Here is a 21771-nt window from a genome sequence, read left to right on the forward strand (position 1 = left end):
CTTTTCAAGCACTGACATGTGAAGGCATCGGGCTATCCATCCTCCATTCCTGCTTGGAGGAGCTTGAGGCTTACAGATACCTGGCATGAGAAAAGATAGAGGAACCTGGGAGGCTGAACAGTTTCATCAAGAAAAATGCTGTTCCCCCATGTTTACCCTCCTGGGTCGAGGATTTTCTAGAGAGGGAAGGAACCAATGGTGTGGATGACTCATGGCCTGTTTCTAAAAGACCCAATAACGCCGGGTTGAATCACTGAGCAAACATGGGCAGAGCTGCAAACAATACCCAGAAGTCTTGGCCTCCTTCCTCTGCTCCCATTTCATGATTTTATTACTAAATCTAAACGTGGAGCTTGCAGTTCTTTCCAGGGAGGTATGTTTAACAGCACAAATGTATCATCAGCCAGATCTCTTCCTCTTTGCCCTGAGCCTTTGTACACTAAGTGATGACGGGGGGGCTTGTAGCTTCTTGCAGCTTCTTGCTTCTGTGGGATTCCCGTGGGCTGAGTGTGACTGAATGACTGTGGTCCTGTGGATGAGAAATGCCTCACACCCTGCTGGCACTGAAAAAGGATTACTGTTCTCCTGCTTAATGCGTTTGTTTAATGCCCGTTCCACGAGGCTGTTTCTCAGGCTGTTTTCCTTGCAGGATATGTCTCTATGTGTGCAATTAGCTAAGAGACATTAGCTTAATGACTTGTTCGTGTCTGAGTTAGGCCTGGCCCCATCTCAGATTGCTGCCTTTTCCCTCACCTTTCTCCCGTCTGGAGACTTTCAATTGTCTGCAGCACAAACTGCACCGTCATGTACATCCCAGGGGCTGGATGCAGACAGTGTCTCTTACTGGTCCCCAGCCAAAGGAACCCTGCTATCACACATAATTACCTCCTTGACTCATCATGACTTTTATTGGTCCCCTCTTTTTTTTTTTCCCTGTTTTATAAGTTTGATTTGTTCTTTCAAAGCTATTGTTTCCAGCCCTGTATTCCCAGTGGCTCAGGAGGACTGCAGTGTATTCATGCAGGAATTACTGGGGCAAGCTCTGTGGTCTGTTTTGTGCAAGAGTTCATACTGAGTGATGGTTTTGGTGTCTTCTGGCTGGTTTCTGAGCTGATAGATTAGGCAGAGGGAGAGAAATATCTGGCCAGCAAGCTGCATTGTTCAGGAGCCTGGTGCTGAAGCAGAGAGTCCTCTCCCAATGTAGGTCATCAGTTCATTTTGATGAACTAATTGTCTTGGTCATCTCAAGTAGTCCACAGCAGTTGGCTGAACAGTGGCTCAGGTAAGATGAAGGGGATGCTGATCTTCCAGTATCCTGAATAGTCCTAGTGCTAGTTTTCAGGACTGCAAGAGCAAGTCTCTTAAGGAAATATCCACCCACTGTTCTTAACTGGCAGTGATGGGGAAGCCATCACAGCTGGTGCGTGGTGCCAATGGGCAATGGGCACTGGTAAAAGATGGGCTCCTCTTTCTCCATTCCTGTCTGGTCTGAAGCTTCAGGCAGGAAGCTCAGCTGGCCAGCTCCTGCTCTAGGCAAAATGAATGAAGTTTCCAGAGCCACCGGTGTGGAACTGTCTGCACTGATCAGACCTGCACAACAACATTCATGGGAAGAAACACAGGCAGATCTGGTCCTTTCCTTAAATGTGGGGGCAGAAGGGGTGCTGTACATTTTTGGATAAGCCAGTTTATCTGCATCTGTATATCTGCCTGCAGAAGTGTCAATATCCTTTCCAGCTCCTCCTTCCTCACTCTCCTGCACATAGGTAAGGTCCTTGAAGTCACCACCTGCAGTTCCCAATTGGGAGAGACCTGTGCTCGCTCCCTTGAAGGGTGAAGGGAGCTGAGGGAAAAAGGGATGTTTGGGTGAATCATGGTGGAAGACTTTCTTCAAGGATTTCTCTTTCAGGCAGGGTGTGTGTGCCATGCAGCCAGCTCTATCAGACAAGGTGGTTTGAGATCCTGTCTGGAGAAACAGGAAAGTAAGTGACAAGTTCATATCTTTCATTGCTTTTCCCTCACCAATTTGCACTTCTATAGCAGATTTGGCAAGGCATCAGCTTCAGACTTGGCACCAGGAGGAACAATTTGAATTAATTTACCTTATCCGTGCTTTAAAAATTCCAAGACCTATCAGTTTATTGTCGTGCTAGAAAGCACTGTGACATTTCTCTTATTGCTGAATACATTGTTCCTATTAAAAAGTGTCACTTGTGATGGTTTTTGACGTAGATGGATATAAATCAAATGCATTCCTTTTATTGATGCAATTAATTAGCAGAAGGCATGGGGAAATTGTTAAGCTGTTGAATACTACAAATTAAGGCCTTCAAGAACAACAAATCCCTGTCTATAATGAACAGAGCAAAGATGTGTCAATCTTTTTTAGTTACCTGGTTATAGCGTGCAGGTTCCTTTACTGGCAGTTTCAGAAAGAGTGTGACAGGGTGAGAATATAAGAATACCACATCCAGTCGCTCCTATTGAACCAAACCTGTATGAACTATCTCATCAGACATGCTTCTAATTTTCTTACAGAAGTTGTTTTTCTACAATGAAAACCAGTCCTTTTTGCGAAACGGAGCATTTCAACAGGGCATGTCTCTCTGAGGACTTTTTCCCTAGATTTTTCATGGGAAACTGACCAAATAACCCCAACTCTGAGGTTATTTTCTTTTAAAACAAATTTATGGGCCTTTTCTGGAAGCCTTGGAGGTTTTATTCCTTCATCCTAAACGTGAGAAACACGTGAAAAAGAGGTCAAGGATAATGACATTTTTTAGTAGGGAAAAGCAACAACATTTTAACGACCTTTCGTTCTGACCAGCTTGTTCATTAGAACAAGTTAGAAGCCTTAGGGAGGAAGAAAGCCTCCATGCTTAGGTGGCACCAAAGCCAGCTGCCTGGAACATGCCTCTCAAACAGCCTGGTGACAGTGCCACAACCTTGCCAGTCCAAGCTGGCCAGCCCAAATCATTTAGTTGCCAACTCCTGCGACCCAAGCCTTGGAGTTTGGGCCCTAGTGGATTCATCTGCACAGTGGTGAGAAAACCCAGGTTGCACATGAGCTCCAGTTTTTCTGCACTTCTAAGGGAAAGAGGGTGAGGATGGCCATCCTGGGAGAAAGACAGGAAAGCCATCAGGAATGAATGGAGTAGGGACTGGACTCTGGTCCTCGTCTGCTCTGCGCATCTTCCTCGAGAAAAGGCATTGAAGATTGTTGCTCTGCCCACGTCTTAAGACTTGTTTTTTGGTAAGAACATGGACCTGGGTTTGCTCTCTCTGGCTCTGCTTGCAAGCTCCCCCTGGCCCCTGGACCAAACTATTTCCACAAGGAAAAATCCAGAAAAATCCCATGGCAAAGTACTCTTAAGCCTTTCCCCTTTTAGACCTTGAGGACAAAGCTCCATTTGGGCCTGTGGCCATCTTTAAATAATTAGAGTTGTGTCAAAAGCTGGGTTTATCCCTTCATTTATTGGACAAAGCAGCCTGATCGGCCTTTCACGTTTTCAAGTTAAGCTTCACCAGTGTTGGATGTGGCTGGCTGAGCCGGTGTCATGCGTGGCCTCACTGCTGCCATGATTTTTTTGGGTTGTCAGCAAAAAAGTGAAAACATTGTGCTGTGCACAGGTAATTCCTGCTCTCACAGACACTACAGGCCATGTCACCCTGCTGCTGCCCGATTTTCTCCGTCAGGCTCAGAGGGATGGAAAGGGTAAAAGGGGTGCCCGGGCTGGAGTGAGCCAGGGATGGAGGCCAGCTGTCCCATGCTCAGGCCTCCAGGGCTTTAACCTCCAGACCACAGTGCTCAGCTCCTTCTGAAAAAGGACAAAGCTGTTCAGCAAAACTGTGGAACTGGGAGGCTTGCGGGCTGACATGAGTCCAAAAGACATATTAGCAGGCATGAGAGGCCTGTGATGAAATAGCTAAGGTATTAATGCAGCCAGAGGCTGGTAATGAATACAAGAAATGCCCACGTTTACCCAAGAGGTCCCAAAGGTCTTTTGGCCAGAACATTGTGATCCTTAAAGGAATCTTAAGAAAGTTAAACCACAGGGTTAGGGCTCCAGGAACAAAACCTGGGCTAGTGTCGTCTCTTAGCCAATCTGACTTTTTGGCTGATGAGACCCTATTTAGGAGCTTTGTGCTTTTTAAAGAGCATGGATATTATGTTATCCTCTGGGGCTGGTCACCCAGAGCCCTGTCAGATGAGGGTGCCCTCCTGCTCCTGTGGATGGCATGGGTCTCCCACTGTGCCTTGTAGCTGTGATGCAGGTCAGCAAGCTTAATTCTCATTTTCCAGATGAGGCTCTGTCACCTGGTGGCAGGGGAAATCCTGAATACTCAGGTATTACCTGGTGATGTACAAAATGCTCTTCTAGTACTTCGCTGTCTCTCCATCTCTCAGCTGCTGGATGAAACCTATGAGGTGCAGAGCATGGGCTAGTGCAGGCTAAACTTCTATCAATCATCACAATTTGGCCTTTGCTTCTCCTTGGTGGCTTGTCCCATTACTTCTTTAATGCATGGAGGGCCTGGAGATTGTCCCCTGGTGCTGAGTAGAGCTGGGCTGCAAGGAGAAGATGGCAGCTGGAGGCAGATGAGAGCAGACAGTTGGGTAGCTGAGCATCCCTCGTGCTGGATATGATGTGAAAACTATGGTGATAAGAAAACCAAGCAAGTTTGATGGATCTTACTCTAAAGTTAATTCCAAAGCAGTGCCCACCTGACCTGGTTGTTGGAGGGGTGAGGAGTCTTTCACTGCAATTAGGCACCTTTTTGTCGCATACAAGGGAGACAGTCCCACCACCTGTGTGGGCAGGTCCTGCCTGTCCCCAACGCTGTACCCACACTATTCAAACCATGTGTGGGTGTCCATTAGCCTCTCTGTCCCTGAGAATTTTTTCTTGTTTTGTATGTACTTTTTCCCATTCAGGATGCCCCAAATAGGAAGGGCTGGCGCATGAAGGTCTTGTTGTAGGATACTGGGCCCCTTGATGTGAAAACACCACCACGCTGTCATTATTTGTGCACCTGATGTGATAGTCCTTACAGCCATTCTTTGCTTTGACCATTTACAAGGCCTGATTTTACTCCAAAACAAGCTTCCTTGAAATAAAATAGTCATTTTCCAGTCTTCCTGTAGAAGCCAAAAGTATTTCAAGTTGGACTGGATCAGCCTAAACACAGGGTGGGGAAGAAGTCGGTTGGTTGGGGATATTTTAATAATGAAAAAAAGAATGTGAAAGGAAGGATTAAACATGGTGTTTTATGTGTATTTATTGAGTCAATTTATAAGGTGCCTTTTGCAAAATTTCTTGAGCACTGCATGAAAAACCACAAAGCAAAATATTTGAAAAATTTGGACATGAAGCCAGCATGTCCCAGCCCACAGCCAGGCAGCAGAGGAGAACCTGGCACCAGGAGCAGCTCTCCAATCACCAGGCACCAGCAAAAAGAGATCTATGGTAAGTCTGTAGGGCAAGGTGAGCTGTCAAGGGGAGAATCTGTTCCCTTCAGACCAGCCAGCCACTGATGCGTCTCTGGGCAGCCTGGAGGATGGCTCAGCTCATCAGCTCTCCTCCAAGTGAGGAGTTCTGGAATGAAGGACCTCATTGGAGGTGGGGGGACTCTGGCTGATCTGGGAGGCCTGAAGGTGACCCATTGAAAGCCTAGCTGGTGAGCACATAGTCCCCAGGATTGGGGCTGCCCAGATGGGGGGCACACTGCAGAGTACAACCACCGCTTCTCTCATACTGCACAATCCCCAGCACTGCTGCCCCTGGACCAGTTTCAGGGAGAAGCTAATTAGCAGCCTATTACAGTAATTCCACCTGGCCACAGCAAGAGCACAGATGTTTGTGGCACGGTGTCTGTTATGGGATTTTCTTGCTTGCAGTTGAAGGTCAGCATGAGCGTTGACTCTGGCATGCTGCCACGGTGAAGGCGTGTTCCCGTGAGATGTCCAGAGCTTCCCACTCCTGCTGCAGGGCTCTGCCTGGCCCTGCCAAGAGCCTGCCAAGTGCCACCCCAGGGTGGCTGCCTTCCCAAAGCCTTTGGGAAGCACGAGGGACACCTATGCAGTGAGGAGCACTATAAAGAAAGCAGTTAATGAGTGCTTTGAAGTCACAGGTGAGCTCCTGAATGGTGGACTGCTTTTGGACAGGCACATGAAAAATATTCTGTTGAGGATTCAGCTGAATTAAAGAGCAGGTAAAGAACTCAGGAGAAAATTGCAGTGCCTCTATTATGCACCTTCCTCAGTCGTTTTTAGGGGTGGCAGGGAACTGAAAATGGGTAGAGCAGAAAAATGACCATGCTGATTGCTTTGAGCTGTACAAGATGCATTTTTTAGCATCTGCAGAGTAGTTAATTTCCTGGTGCAGTATTTTTCCTGAAAATACTAGAATAAAAATGAAGGAACACTGTGCCTAGGGGTCAGCGATTAATCTGCTGTACACAAGGACATTTCTTCAGGGGAGGAAGCACACCTACAAGAGGCGGTTTCATTGCAGGAAATACTGCTCACCAAAATCCCCAACTAAACATATTTTAAGAGATAACTTTGTCTTACAAATCTAGCTTGTGCAGTATCTGCTGTGGCTCAGGCTGGGGAAGACAAGTGAGGTCAACAAAACATTGTGAGTGGGGTGGGCTTCATCACTTCCTTCCCTACACTCAACCACTTGCTTCTCTTCCAATGAAGGGGAGAGTAAAGTACTTAAAAAAAAACCCCAAGAAAATCAGCTCATAAAACTACGTCTATTGGCAGTGAGGCCCAAGGTAGAACTTCAGTCTGGTTTTAGCTCTTGCTTTTGTCAACTGACTGGAGCTCAATCCACAGAATAGCCCTTTGGTTGGCTGGGACGACTACAGTACACTACAAATAATGAGGCTTTGAGCAATCTGTTGGGAAAGGGGTTTTGGATAAGTGTCCCTTGAGAGTGGTCCAGGGTCTTTCAGGTTGGCTTCTCAGTGGGATGAAGCCATGGTGAAGAGTCAGAGGTGCTCTAAATGTGATCCATTTTACTGATGTATGATCTGTTTGTCCACCTGTCCCAGTCTTGCAAGAGAGGTGATAAGAGTTATGAAGCTCAAACCTTCCACTGGGATCCTGAATGAGAAGCACAGGCCAATGCACCCACATCTTGGTGTGAGAAAGGCAGCATCACCTGGCTGTCTGTCATGTGGTTTTCAGGTATTATTTGGACACTGTCCTTACCTTGAGGACTTTACCAGGTAGGAGCAGAACTGATTTACAGCCTGACATTTTTCAGAAATATGTGTGTGCCCAAAGCAGAGAAGTACTTGTGTGGAAGATGTTAGAATAGGGACTGATGCTTGGCACTGAAGCAAAGCATTGCCAGAGGAGCTGGTTTGCATTCAGGAGTATTTGACCTTGAACTTTCTCCTGCAGTTCAAGCCAACAGCCTCTACCCCCTAGGCCTGAAAAATGTTCCTTCCCTTGTTTTAAAAATACATTTGTTATGTCTAATGTTTCTGGCCAGAGCAATGGTACAGACTTTACCCGCAGAGCTATGCGGGTCAGGGGTGGGGGGTGATATGATTTGTGAGTGGCTTTAGCTAGCCTCATTGAAGTCCCCAGTGCAGTTACACCAGCAAAGCTGCTCTTTTCTGGGGACAGTTCATTGCTGTCCCAGAGGATGGTGGCTCTATTGTCCCAGTGTGAAGTACAGCCCTGCTAAACTTTCTGGGCTCACACTAGGCTGTGGCAGCCACAAGCTAGCTGTGACATCCATGCTGCCAGATCAAGAGTGGGTTTGAAAGCAGATACCCAAAGCTCTGACCTGCTCATGTTTGAAGGATGTGCCAAAGGGCTCAGGCTCTGGGTGTCTGCCCAGGACTAAAGCAGTGTTTCTGATCACCCAGAACACGTGAACCAAGTCTTGGATCTCAGCTACAGATCTCCAGGCCTTACGTGAGGCATGTGTTCGTGTGCCATTAATGTGGCTAGCAGATGAGTCCCATTCTGGGGACAAGCTCAGGTAGAGTAGTCGTGTCCCCTGTGATCCCATGAGTTATGGACAGAGCAGGGCATGGACGGAGCAATGATGGAGCAGGTTTGTCTGCCTGTGCTCTCAGAGCTGGGCACAGAGGTTGCAGTCAGACTGCCTGGCCCCCAGCCAGAGCATTTCAGCACCCAGGCCCAGCTGCAGGTTGGTTCTCCTCAGGATCATGCGCACAGCCTCCTTCACCCCGGCTGCTGGGTTTCGTGGGGGACAGCAGAGGTCACTGCCATGCTGCCAGGTGCCTGGGGAGAGCCACAGGGTGCAACAATGCCCTCCCAGATCAGTCTAGACACAGGGGAAGTCCAGCTGCCTATAAATGCCCCATCCCATCAGCTTCCCAGCCAAGCAGCACTATTCTGCCTGGCTTGGGTAATTGGAGTGACTCCAGTGGAGGGTTTGGCAGGCTAATCTCCCACAGCTCTTCCCAGTTCAGACCAATGTGGTGAACTGGTTTACCGAGCTCCTCATACTGTCCACTGTACTTTTGCCCTTCTTTGAGTAATGGCTATGTTTATTGGCAAAATGGCAATATGCATGTGGTGACACCCTTTGTCCTCATGTGAGAGGTTACTGTCATGCTGGAGTGGGAGCATCTACTTGCTTTTGCAGGAGAAAAGCAAGCGTAGAGGGCAACAGTGGTGATTTCGCAAGCAGCAACGTTGAGTATAGGAAGCCATATGGTTGGGTCCTGTCTCTGCTACACCAGGGTGGGTTTTCCAGTGCATTACCAGCAGTGGGGGATCTGCGAGGTGTCCTAAGAAAGACTCTACCTGTCTGGGAGAATATCACAATGCCATGTGGATCATGCTGAGCTTGCTGTCAGACCTCTCCAGGTGCTTGTCGTTACCATTGGGTTTTTTGATGTGAATAGTTTGTCTAGAGAAGCTGACGTTTTCCCACAGACCATGATTTAAGCCTCGTGGGAGCTCGTGTGCAGGCTGCTGGTGGTGTGTGTATATAGGAATTCTGGCTGTCTCCCATGCAGCTCCCTGCCCTGACCTGTCCCATGAAATTAAGAGAAGCAGAAGCTATTTCCTAGGAGATCTTTTGTGTTTATGCTCTGCTTGGTTGGGCTGGCCCACAAAAGCCACTGGGCTTGGGGCTGTTTCTGCAGTGGCTAAGTGGCTGGATGTTGTGGTTTAACTCCAGTCAACAAGTAAGTACCATGCAGCCGCTTGCTCACTCCTTTCCCACCCAGTGGGACAGGGAGGAGAATCGGAAAGAACATAAAACCCATGGGTTGAGATAAGAACAGTTTAATTATTTTAATGAAGTAATAATAATAACAATAATAACAAGAATAATGAAAAGGAAGACAACAAAAAGAAAGAGAGAAATAAACCCCAAAAAACCAAGTGATGCACTACAATTCCTCACCACCTGCTGACTGATGCCCAGCCCGTCCCCAAGTAGAGACCTGTGCCTCCTGGCCAACTCCCCCCCAGTTTATATACTGAGCATGGCATTCTTTGGTAGGTATGGAATACCCCTTTGGCTAGTTTGGGTTAGGTGTCCTGTCTCTACTCTCTCCCAGTTTCTTGTGCCCCTCCTCACTGGCAGAGCATGGGAAACTGAAAAGTCCTTGACTTTGAGCAAATGCTACTTAGCAACAACTAAAACATCGGTGAGTTATCAACATTATTTTCATACTAAATCCCAAACCACAGCACTGTACCAGCTACTAGGAAGAAAATTAACTCTATGCCAGCTGAAACCAGAACACTGGAGGAATTTGAAAGCTGAATGTCTTCTCATAGCACCAGCTGTGCCCCCATCTCCCCTCCGTGGGCCAGTGCAGTCCTGCTTGGACAGAAGGATGGCAGTACCCTCTTGACATCCACCTCTTGTTCTTTCAGGCATGTTAACGCAGCGCTAGAAAGCTGTGTTAATCTCCTTCAGGAGGACAGACACCCAAATCTTGATAACCTGAGCTAGAAAAAGCTTGTTTCATTGAGACATTGGGCAATTCAGAGATGTACATGTAACCAGAGGAAGGTGTTTCTTCTTTTTTGGTTTTTTTTTTTTTTTTTTAACTTCCACTCCATCCGTTTCTGTATGCATTGCAATTTCTGGCTCTGCCATGCCTTATGTTCAGCTTTTCCCTGCCCTTTCCCCTTGCAGTTCCCAGTGCATGCAGCCCTGCAGAAATGCAGCGCTGGGTTGGAGAAGAGCTGACTTTAGTCCTGGTGTATGAGGCTGTGCTCGCCGAGCTCCTGGCACCCGGCAGAGGGCAAGCAAGCAAGCTGCGAGAGCAGCCCTGTCCTGCCACCCCTCCTGCGCTGCTCAGGTCAGCCCAGAGCAGCAAACCCAGCAGACTGCTCAGGAAAGATCCTTAGGGACTGCTTTGGTCTCTCAGTGGACAAGATTACATTATCCAAACCCTTTTCCCCCTCTTCACCTGGCTGCATCTTGCCATTTCTCGTGGCCAGTAGCACCGCATTTTATTCTCTGCTGCAGTGGTATCCAGATTGGTACTGGTATGATTTTATATTCAAAATTTGTAACTATTTTTCAGCCTTACAAAAGTGGCTAGATACTTTTTGTACGTTTTTTGTTTCCTGTGTCTGTCTCCTGATGTTTTGGAAGACATCTTCGTCTTTGGATCACAGGCCCTGGGGTCTTGAACGCTAATTACCTGGAAGAGTAAGCAGCTGTTTCCCCAGCCTGACTGCTATAAGCAAGGAGCAGTTCTGCCCAAGGTGTGCACAGGCATTGCTCAAACTGTGCCTGCTTCTCCTTTACAACTATAGTGCATCCACACATTCACGCTGTTACCTCTTACTGTTCCAGCTGGCAGTCCCATGTGCTGCAGGACAAAATTGACCTAATCAAGTCCCCTTTTCTTCTGCGGATGTGCACCACTCACCCTTAGGCCTGGCTGGGGTTTAACCAGCAAATTAAAATTAAAAACCCTAAAACAAACAAGTTTGAAGCAAAGCAGATATTTCTCTTTTTTGGGGTGAGCACTCTCTCTTTGTTCTTAGGATAAATTAGTGTGTGTCCATCATCAAAGTGCTTTAAAGTGTGGTTCAGCTCTCAAAAGACACTGTGGAAAACCAGCACCAGTTGTTGTGTATTTGCTTTCTTTAAAGGGTCAGGATTGGGCTGTTACTTGCTGCAGGCTGGGAGAGTTAAAAATGCTGTAGGAAATCAAGTACTCATTTGCCTTTGAATGCCTGTAGTGCACAGACGCTGGTTCTCTTAGGCTCTTCTGGAAAATCCCAGCAACGAAGGTAAGTAGGCTTTACTCCAGCTAACAGCTGTTCTGGTAGGTAAAAAAGTGAGTAGGTGGTTTATTGCCTAAGATAAGGCCTCTGTTTGCTCCCCATACGCCCCTGCAGCCACACCAGCAGTACCTGCGGGACAGAGTGACCCATGGGAAAGGCAGATGCCAGAGGAGAAGTATGGATCCAGTATGGAGCAAGAAAGTATGGAGCAAAGTATATATCCAGTATGGAGGAGCAGGTTCTGGCTGGCTGGATATCCCAAGACCCAGGGTGTTGCACAAGGTTTGGGGACGTAGAGTTGGACCCTTTAGAGCTGGTGGATGGGGAAGGAGAACCTGCATTCGCAGAAGTAAACAGCTTTTTTTGGTGGGATGGGTTTCATCTGGAGTCTGAGAGAGACAATAAACAGGAAGTCCCACAATGACATTTTTATAGAGCTGCTTTGCAGAGTGGGGCTGCACTTAATATCCAAATTTAGTTTATTTGAGTGGGAGCGTCCTCGTCTTTAATGTCTGCTTGCTTTCAAAGCAACATGATAGAGCTTAGCTGCTACAGCTCTGATGTCCAGACAAACCCATGATCTGGATTTCTCCTGTTATATCCCTAAAAGCCCTCTGCCCTTTCATTGGGCTATGCTGGTGCTCATGCTGTGAAGGGTTAATTAGCAAGCTGTATTAGCAGCAGAGATGACTTCACTTTAAGGTTTAAGTAGCTTTGTTCATTAGGCCAGTAAAATATTCTTGGAAATAGACAAAGAGCTATAAACCCAAAATCATGCTGTACTGCTGAGTGAGACACCAGAATCTTTAATAAAAGGTTAATAACTAGCATGTGATAGCAAGCGATGAGGAGAGGCTGCGGGCTGGAGAGGGCAACAGCTAATTGCTGTACTTGACTCTCAGAAAGGAGGGTTCATAAGGGATGGAACAGGTCTCTTCTTGGAGGGGCACCATGGAAGGAGAAGGTAAGCAACAGGGACAAGTTGATGCAAGAGAGGAAAAGAAAGTAAGTTCACAGGGAAAGTGGTTCAGCCCAGAGAGGCTGTGGGATCTCCATCCCTGGAGTTATTAAAAACTAGACCAGAACAGACCCTGAGCAACCTTTTCCAGCTCTGAAGAGGACCTCTGGAAGTCTCTAGACGAACCCTCTGCTTTGCAGAGCATCTGTTTGCTTGTGGTGGGGGGCTCCAGGAGGTACAGTTTTGTGAAGTCATCAGGGGACCTTTTATTGAGGTGGAAGGAATATACAGGCTTGGGCAGTGGTGGCCCATCCCTGTTACTATTGTCATGCATTTTCTTTGTCTGGGTGTCCATGTCAGCAAGGAAGGGGAGAGTTTGTTAGTCCAGCTCCTTCTGTGTAACAAGAATCAGTGAGGATTCAGAGGGGGAACAGTGATGTTTGGGCAGAAGGTCATGGAAGAGGTCTTGCTTGTGGGCTGCGTGTGACTGCTTGTGTTCACAGGTTGGTAGGGATAAACATACTGAATAAATGAGAAGACTTGCTTTGCTGCTCTGGGAGTGTCCTCAAGGGGAAACCCACCTGCCAGGCTGCCTGGCTGTCTCAGCAGGGCTGCAACACAGCAGGAGTGCTCATCGTGTTGCCATGGAGTGAGATCATCCAGATCACCCACTCCCACACCTGCCTTGACAGGTAGCATGCTTTAAAGCATACGATTAAATATTCTGAGTTGAGGCCCTGTGTTTTTCTGCTGGCTTCTTAGTTAAGTACCATTATTGGTCGAACGGCTGTGATGCTCACCAGAGATGTTAATTTGTAACTGCCAGCAGAAAAGAACACTTATACAGGGTTGGTTCCTCAATCTTTCTCATGTGCTGTTGATGAGGAGGACAAGGGGTTTTGTCTGGAGGCAAAAAGACAAGAGTCGGTGTTGCCCCAAGATGCCCTATGAGGGGTCTCTGTCTTTACCACTGAGCAGGGACAGAGGAGGGACAGAGCTTGCCGGGGGAGCTGTGGGATGAGGACCTGTTTCTGCAAGATGCTCTGTCCCCTCAGCTCTTGGATCTGTCTCCCTCTGCCTTGGCCACATCTCCAGAAATGAGTCAGGGCCAAGAGAGGTGCAGACACAGGACCAGGGAAACAGGACCAGGGAAATTGTTCTAAGAGTTGGTAGGAGGTCAAAGGCAGCACAGCCCTGTGTGCTCCCTAGTCCTGGAGTAGCTCCTGTTCCTCAGCAGCTGGGAGATTGCAGGGGCGTGGGGTTTCCTTTGTGTTAGAGGTAAGTATCAGTGCACCTTCAAATACCCCTCTTTCCCTAGGAGAGCTGATTTTAACCCTAGGGTTAAAATCTGAATGATCTGTCTTGTCCCTGGCCAACACAAGACTATTGCCTGTATTTTTTTCCAGTACTTGTTTTATTTGTCCCAGGAGACGAATAAAGTTACTTCCCTGAGGAGGCTCTGACATAGGCAGCTAGAAACCAGCAGCTGGAGTCTTTTCCTCATATGTAGTCACACCACACTTTCCTTTCCTTCGTCCTGTTTCATCGAAACATTTTCTGTGAAAGGGCTTGTATAAGCAATCCCTGCTCCTCCTGGGGCTGCAGTCCCTTTTCACTCCATTGCTGCATGCAATGTTGTTACTCAAAGCAGTATACCAGTGTGGTGCCTAGGAAAGAGCTGTTTTCTCTCCTGAGTAGGTTCTCCAAAGCTGTTATTACATTTCCAACAGCAAATACAAAGCAAGTGGAAATGTTGGCTGATGCTGCTAATAAAATTCTTCAGCATCTATGTGAGCTTTGAAATGCTTTCATCCCACTGCCCTGCTCAAGGGGTATCAGGCACCAAGGGAAAGCCTCTCAATGTAAATGTCAAAGGGATCTTTGGATTCTCATATTTGTCAGGGGATCCTGCCCATTTCTTATTCCCACTGTGTCACAGGGCTGGGGAGCTGTTCTAGCCCCCTCCCGGGAGCTGGACCCTCTAGCATCTGGACTCACTGAAACAAAGGGATTTGAATCCAGCTTTCATCTGGGGATCTAAATCCTGATGGAAACCAAACTGCACACTGGAGGACTCAGCAGGTGTAAGTGTTGTGGTGGCTCTTATGCCCAGGCCTGTGAGTTTGTGGGAGAACTACCACTGAAGGGAAATCAGGGTTGAGTGGCCTGGAGAGGGAAGGTCTCTGAGGACAAAGGAGCAGGTCCTGAGGTAAGAAGCTAGGGCTGTTAGCCACCAAACCCAGACAGTATTAATCCTTGTTCCCTATAGGTTAGGTCTGGGATTTTGTGATGTCTGAAAAAGTGGTGAAGCTTTTGGGTCTTTGCAAAGAGGTTGTCTTCTGCTCATATCCTGAGGACTGCAACTGGGAAATTAATACAGAAGCAGTGGGTAGTACCAGGTCCTTCAGCCACCCAAGGCCCACTTCAAACAGAGATTTGTTTGAAATAGGAGTATCTCTGCAAAGATGTGCTGCTACTTTGGACTGAGATAAGGGCTCTTCCTTATTCTCCCTCAGCCACATCTCTTTCATCTTCGCCAGGTCATCTTCCAACAAGTAGTTAATCCTTATAGCTGCTGAAATCAAGAACAATCTTCACACAAATCCTCTCTGCTCTTGTTTTATTGTCTCTATAAGCCAAGATACTGTGCCTGACCAGCCTAGGTCAACATTTAGCCCTTTTTTAATCATCTCCTGGTCAGCTGCTTGGTTTCAAACTGCCTTGTACACCTGAGACTAGTGAAGGCGTCTTTGAGGGATGCTTAGGGATGAGCAAGGAGTCTGGCTACCAGTGTATCCAAATCCACAAGCCTCTGCTATGTATGGCAACTGCAGACCAGACAAACTCATGGCACCCTGCCTCCCTCCCCTGCACCCTCATTGGAGAGCAGCAGTGCCTGGGAGACAGAGTGCAGGTATGAAAACCACTGCTGCTTTATGCCTTCCAGCTAATGGGTAGTTTTAGCTCTCCTAATCTCTAATCAGTGCTGGAGAAACCTAAACAAACTAGCCTGGGTCACTCCAAAGCATTCATAATTACTGGATCTGGCTCACAGGTAATGTATTTAGGGCTGTTCTAAAACCATCTCAGATAGGGTAAATGTAAAGAAAGCAGCCTATAATTGACCTCGTGCTGACATTTAACCTCTGGCCAGGCTGATGCACCTGGGGAAAGCAATTTGAGGATGGAGAGGGGGGCCTGGGGCATCAGGCAGGTTCAGACCTACAACTGAGCGTGACCTGTGGAGCAGCAGAGCTAAGGCGTGGATCAGAGCCACAGGAGCTCGTGGGGTACCCATGCTCCTCACACCAGAGCAAACCAACCTCCAGAGAGCAAGTGCTGAGGGAAGCATGAAAGATGCTGGATGAGTTTTGGTGGGGAGGAAGGACAAGAGGCTGAGGTGTAACTGCGGGTCACCATCAGGAGCAAAAGCTGGAGGGCAGGGACAGGCAGAGGGTGTGCTGGGGAGAACTGCAGCAACCCAGGTGGTACAGCTCTGTCCCTGTCTTGTGTGGGAGCAGGGGGAGTGCTCAGAGCCTGCTTATTCCTCCAAGCGAGACAACATGAGCTTCGTTTCAGTTGAGAACCATTCCCGCTTCCATGTTCAACCACTTATGCTGACTGAGCCTGGTGGGTGGGCAAAAGGAAGAAGAGTTGATGCTGGCAACTTATTTCTGGGCCATTCTTTTATTTCCTTGAGAGCTTGCCATTTTCAGCGTGATTGCCCTGGGGAGCAACTAGCACTGGGAGCAGGCTGGATCAAGTGGGGCTCGCAGTGCCTCCCTCGTCCCTGCAGTGCTCGGCTCACTCCCAATGCTCAGATTTGGTGGGCAAAGCTGCTGAACTGGGGTGTCTGGGGGCAGGTTAAGTTTTACCCTCCCTGCTTCTGTGGCTGGGGGGCAAGGCAGCATGGGGCTGAAGTGTTGGGGACTTTATGGCCCTAGGGGACACATAGAGAGGGACAGGGAGCCATGTCCCAAATGCCAGCCTAGGGAAGGGGAGCTGGGCTTGTGGGATTTCCCTCCAAGAGTGTGCAAGGTGGAGATCTGACCCTCAAAACTCTGGCAGCATGGTTGCTGCTGAGGGGAAAAATGTGCTGGCAGGCAGTGGCAGGGCATCACCTGTGAGACCATGAATACACACACATCTTGTGATGAGACCTGGCATCTCCGTAATTGGATTTTAAGGCTACTTTGTTCCTTTTGAGGGGGAGCTGGGGTCCCCTCTGCACAGGAGAGGGATTGGAGCAAAGCTCCTTCTGCCACAGCTACCAACAAGGACCCTGTCCTTGGGCATGTCCCCTGCCACCCCCTGGGGAGGGACGGGGTGCAGGAGGGCAAATCCCTTGCTGACCTGCCCTAATGTGCTTTGCTTTGAGTCGGTGGCAATTCCCAGGTCCCAGCCGCTTAGCAAACCCTTACTCATGGCCAACATTTGTAGAATCTCCAGCAAGAAAACACAATCCTGGCCACAAAATACCCACATGAGGCCCAGCACACACCCTTGCAGCCTTCCTCCTTGCAGCCTTCCCTTCCTCATCACCTGCCCCTCACCATGCCAGCTGTGGGACACAGGAGGCTTTCTGCAGCACTCGCCATAAAGCACTTTGTGTTGGTCTATTGAAAATGAGGCCTTTAAAAGTAATAAAACTGTTTTATTCTTCTTTCCTCTCCCCCCCTTATTCCCTGCCTCTCCCCCCCACCATTACCCACCAAGCTAAAAATGAGAGGAAAAAACCCGCAGGAGGACACATTGTTTTCTTCCCCCTACATACCCAGAGCTGTAAAATACTTCTTAATCATTGGGAGCAAGAGGATCTCTCTGCTGGGCCTCCACTTTTTGTTTGCGAGTTTATTTTTCCTAATTCATTCTTGACAAAGGACAGAGCCATAAAAGAATCGACCAGCACGTCTGTGGGAAAAAACTGCCCTGAAAAGGGTTGGAGGAATACTGTAGCATTTCCAAACAATTCCAAGGGCTAAAGCCTCTGTGAGATGCAGCTTCAGCTATAACTTGCCTCTCTAGGAACAAGCCTACATCTGTTTGGCAATGCCATATTTTGTAGGGTAAAATAAACCCTTGAGAACAAACAGGCCAGCTTATCCAGAGGGGTAAATGCCTGGGAACAGAGCTCACTTGTTAATCCTAAAACTGTCAGCAAAGACCCACTGGAGAAATTATAGCTGGCCACGGGCACTCAAGCTGTTTTCCCTCTGCCTCCCTGCCTCCCCCCATCCCCACAACAGCTGTAAAATCTTCTTTATTGTTCTGCTCGAGTTGGAGAGCAGCACGGAGAGGTCTCCGGGCCGAGGGCTGCAGCAGCAGGGGCAGGGGGAACATCTGATCCATTGTATCTGCACCGGCGTTATTGCTTCGGTGGCGGACAAAGAAAATGACAGCGATAAAAGAAAGAGAACAGCCCAAGCACCTACTAAAGAGGCATATGAACAGGAAATCCTGGCTCGTTCCCACATCTGAGCTGCGTACGGTTTCTTTCCCTCCAGGATCATTATGTTTAATGTCCTCCTGCAATTCAGGCAGCTGAGCTGATGGAGCCCCTTCCTTCCCCCTCCTCTCTCCCTTCCCTTCTCTCATCAGATTTCCAGCTCTCCCTGTGGAAAAATGATTTGTGCACAAGCAGCCTACACAACGGTGCTTATAAGGAATTTGCCCCTGCCAGAAGTTATTAATGGCACCCCAGTAAATGCCCCCAGCAAAATGGGCCGCTGCAAGCATCAAGTGCGTGTTGAAAAATCGGGTTTAAATCATCCCTCAGGGAATGACCTATTGGCCACCTAAAAAATGCAGGATTGGTTCGCTGTATAATTAAGTTCAGGCCATCTCTTGTGCTTACACATGCAGAAACCCAGATGTCAGCTTGGTACGAGTCGAAGTGCTGGGCCGCTTTTAAAGCACCAGGAGAAGACAGACCATGGGGGCATTACATTTGCCATGGGAAGAAAACCTACTTTGAATAGTTGGAATATTTAACTGACTGAAACAGATAATTAACCAAACCCTCTTATGCCTCCAAATATAGATTCATTAGTCATATGAAAATACCTCATTGGAACCAAATGTGAGTCATTAGTGAAGTCAACGGCAGATCATAAAAAAGGTACCAAGAGCCTCCTTCCCCCCACCTCTGAGAAGTCGTGAGTGTGCGGTGAAAATAATTCACTCCATTTTCTATTGAACATCTGCTGGCAAATCTGTTTTAAAGGGAGGCTTTTAAGGGGCTGCTTGTGTGCAGGGCTGTGCTTCCCGTTTTCCCACTTTGCGATTTGTGGGAGTAACGAGTGCAAAGTCTGTGCTGAGCTTTTTTCTGTGGTTTTTTTTTTGTTGTTGTTATCTTCTTGAAGAGACTTCTTTGAGTCATTCAGGATAAAATCCAGGTTCTGTAATACAAAAAAGGATTCTGTAACATGAAGTGAAATAAAAATATCTTTGTAATTTGATTCTAATTTCAGGGGAACATTTTTGCTGGCTTGGTGTTTCGGAGTCCCCCATGCTCAGAGCGATGAGTGCTGCAAGCAGCGATGAGTGCTGCTGTCAAAGGGACCCCAAAACTAACTGGATTCCTCCAGAGGTGAAACAGAGATGGTTAAAATCAACGCCCAGCTTGAGCGAGGTGCAAACAAGCAATGGTGTGTTTTAAAAAGGAAAGTGAATGGGCAGCTCTTCCACAATGAGGTATCTGCAGCATGATGGGCAGCCAGAGAAAGGGACCATGCTTGGTTAAATTCTTGTAAAACCCGAGTTATTGGGATGGCATGCTTGGCCCCAGGATGTAGCACAGAGATTTCATGGTGTGTACTGAACACTGCAGACCATCATCCCACCCTGTGCTTGTTGATCCCACAAACAAACTTCTTGTTGTATAACTCTAGGGCCATTAGTAATCCTTACCCCTTTTAAATACCCCTTGTACTTAAAATCCTCTGTGTAGCCTGCGACAGTTGAGCAGCAGGAAGAGATGAGGTCCGAAATGGGTATTTCACACCAAAACCCCAGTTGTACCCTATGTTTCAGGCACCTTTGTGGGGCACTGCTGCAGGGGAGACATTGAGCCTGCTGCAGATGGGTTTGGTCTGAGGGTGCAAATGCCCTGTGGGGACGCAGGCTGGAGAGGCAGGCAGGCCTGTGGACACGGAACCCTGCATCTCCAAAGGGGCTCACCTTTGGAGGATCCAGCTCCCATGGAGGCAGCGTGGCTTCCAGGCACAGCATTGGTAGTGGGCTGGATGGCGGGACTGTCACTGAGCTGAGGTTTTACCCCCTCATCTCCATGGTGGGACCTGGCCTGAAATGCGGCTGCTGTGGCCGGCCTGGCACTTCTGGAGCAGGCGGGTGTGCGTGGGCTCCCACCTGCCCCCGAGCCCAGCTCTCGGCTTTCTCTGGGGGTATGGAGATTACTCAGCTCCCCCCAGCACTGGATGTTCCTGTGGGGCAGGACCGCAACCCTCTTGTGGGGTAGGACCTCCATCCCTCCCTGTATTAGGTGTTTCTGCTCCCAGTTTCAGACCCCCGCTTTCTCTTTGGGGCATTCCCAACCTCCTGCGCGGCAGCCCCCGACCCCCTCTGGTTCCGATCCCCTGTCCGCTTTCGGGTGGCGCCCCTCTCCCCACCGGGGCAGCCCCGACCCCCTGGGGGGGGGGGGTGGGGTGGGGGGGGGCGGGCGCGGGGGCGGCTCTAGGACCCGGCGGCGCCGCGGCGCGCCCGGCCCCGCTCCGCTCCGCTCCGCGCCGCGCCGAGCCGAGCCGTGCCGTGCCGTGCCGTGCCGTGCCGTGCCGCGCCGCTCGGCTCCGCTCCTCTGCGCGCCGCGCCGCGCCGTGCCGCGCCGCCGGGGGGCCGAGCGGCGTGTCCACCTGCCGGCCCCGCCGCCCGTCAGTCCCGCCATGGCGCTCGGCGGGGTCGGTCGCGGCGGCGCGGCGCGGGCCGCCTGGCCGCGACTGTTGGTAGCGGCGGCGGCGGCGGCGCTGGCGCTGGCGGGGCCGGCGCTGCCCGAGGTGCTGTTCCGCTGCCCGCCCTGCACGGCGGAGCGCCTGGCCGCCTGCCCCCCGGCCGCCCGCCCGCCCTGCCCCGAGCTGGTGCGGGAGCCGGGCTGCGGCTGCTGCCCGGTGTGCGCCCGCCTGGAGGCCGAGGCGTGCGGCGTCTACACGCCGCGATGCGCCGCCGGCTTGCGCTGCTACCCCGACCCCGGCGCCGAGCTGCCCCTCCAAGCCCTGGTGCAGGGGCAGGGCACCTGCGCCCGCCGCCGCGACACAGCCGAGTACGGCGCCAGCGCCGAGCGCCCCGCAGGTGAGCAGCGCCCGGCTCCGCGCACCCCGCGGACCGCACCGCGGACCCCGGAGAGCCGCGCACCGAGGACGCGGCACCGAGCGCCCTGCGTGCTAGCGACCGGCGACCTGATGCTGGGGACAGGGCACTGCGCGCCGCGCTCCGGGCGGCGGGTACCGGAGACCGGGCACGGGGGACAGTGCGTTGTGCACTGCACACCGGGCTTGGGCACTGGGCACCACGCACCCGGGACCGAGTCCCGCGGGGCAGCGGCACGTCCACGGAATCCTAGAGGGTGGATTGAAGGGGGTCCTCCCGGGGCAGAGGGACCCCTCGGGAGGGCAGGAAAGGGGGATCCCTGCGGGAGAGGGAAGAGTCCAGGGAAGGACCAAAGGGGCAGGAATGAGAAGGGCGCTGGAGGAGGGAAGGAGCGTGAGCGCATCCCTGGGGGAGATGGGAAAATGGGGTTTTTGGGGGTGCAGCTACGCGTGGGGTTAGAGGGGTTTCCTGGCACCGGGCAGGGATCCCAGGGGTGTGCTGTAACGGGGGGGAATGCAGGGACTTCCCCGGGGCGGGGGGCAGGGTGGAGGTTGGGGTCTTCTAGAGAAGAAAACGCATGTGTGCAGGTAGGGGTGAAGTTTAGGGAGATGCAGTTGAAGGGAGGGGGAACCCTTCAGCGAGCAGAGGGAGGTGGAGGTTCAGATTTGGGGTTGGTGGAGGAGTAAAATCACCCCGGAGGGTGGTGGACCCCCAAACATACGGGGAGCAGCGGTGTGGGAGGACCATGTTCTGTATGGTGGGAGGGGGTGGATGAGGGACTGCGGGGCTTTGCTATGTGGGGAGCCCGTTCCCTATGCGTGCCTTCCCAGCAGAGCCCACCTGGGAGCTGGGGTGGCCGCTGCCGGCGCTCGTGGGGGGTCCCGGTCCCCTCTGATCCCCCTGATCCAGGTACCGGGTGCCGGGGGAAGAGGAGCATCTCCCGAGGGCACAGCCCGGAGGGTGGGGACGCCAGCAGGCTCCTGACCTGTTGCTGCAATGTCTGTGGGAGGGAGCACTCTTGGGGATGCCGATACAGCAGAGCTTGGGTTTTATTAATGCCTCCTCTCCCTTGCGATCGGCCGCAAGCTCTTTCCCTTTCCGTGGGATGCTGAAAATTGCCGAATCAGGTCTGGGAGCAGAAACCAGCACTTTCTCCTTTGAAATCACCCCTCCTTGACTTCTGCCTCCTTGCTGTTTTTGCTCCCCTGGCTGTGACTGGGGCTCTGACCCTTCTTTG

The 21771-nt window shown here is 50.4% G+C and overlaps 1 protein-coding gene across 1 annotated transcript in view; it reads left to right on the plus strand.

The window, feature by feature from the left end:
- Positions 1–19882: 19882 nt before the first annotated feature.
- Positions 19883–21771, plus strand: part of IGFBP2 (insulin like growth factor binding protein 2) — a 63796-nt gene continuing 61907 nt past the window's right edge. The window contains exon 1 of the mRNA XM_030486899.1: positions 19883–20516. Coding sequence (XP_030342759.1) covers positions 20114–20516 — 403 coding nt within the window. The 5' untranslated portion in view covers positions 19883–20113. The remainder of the gene's footprint in view (positions 20517–21771) is intronic.

This window comes from Strigops habroptila, chromosome 5, assembly GCF_004027225.2.
Source record: "Strigops habroptila isolate Jane chromosome 5, bStrHab1.2.pri, whole genome shotgun sequence".
Lineage (NCBI taxonomy): Eukaryota > Metazoa > Chordata > Aves > Psittaciformes > Psittacidae > Strigops > Strigops habroptila.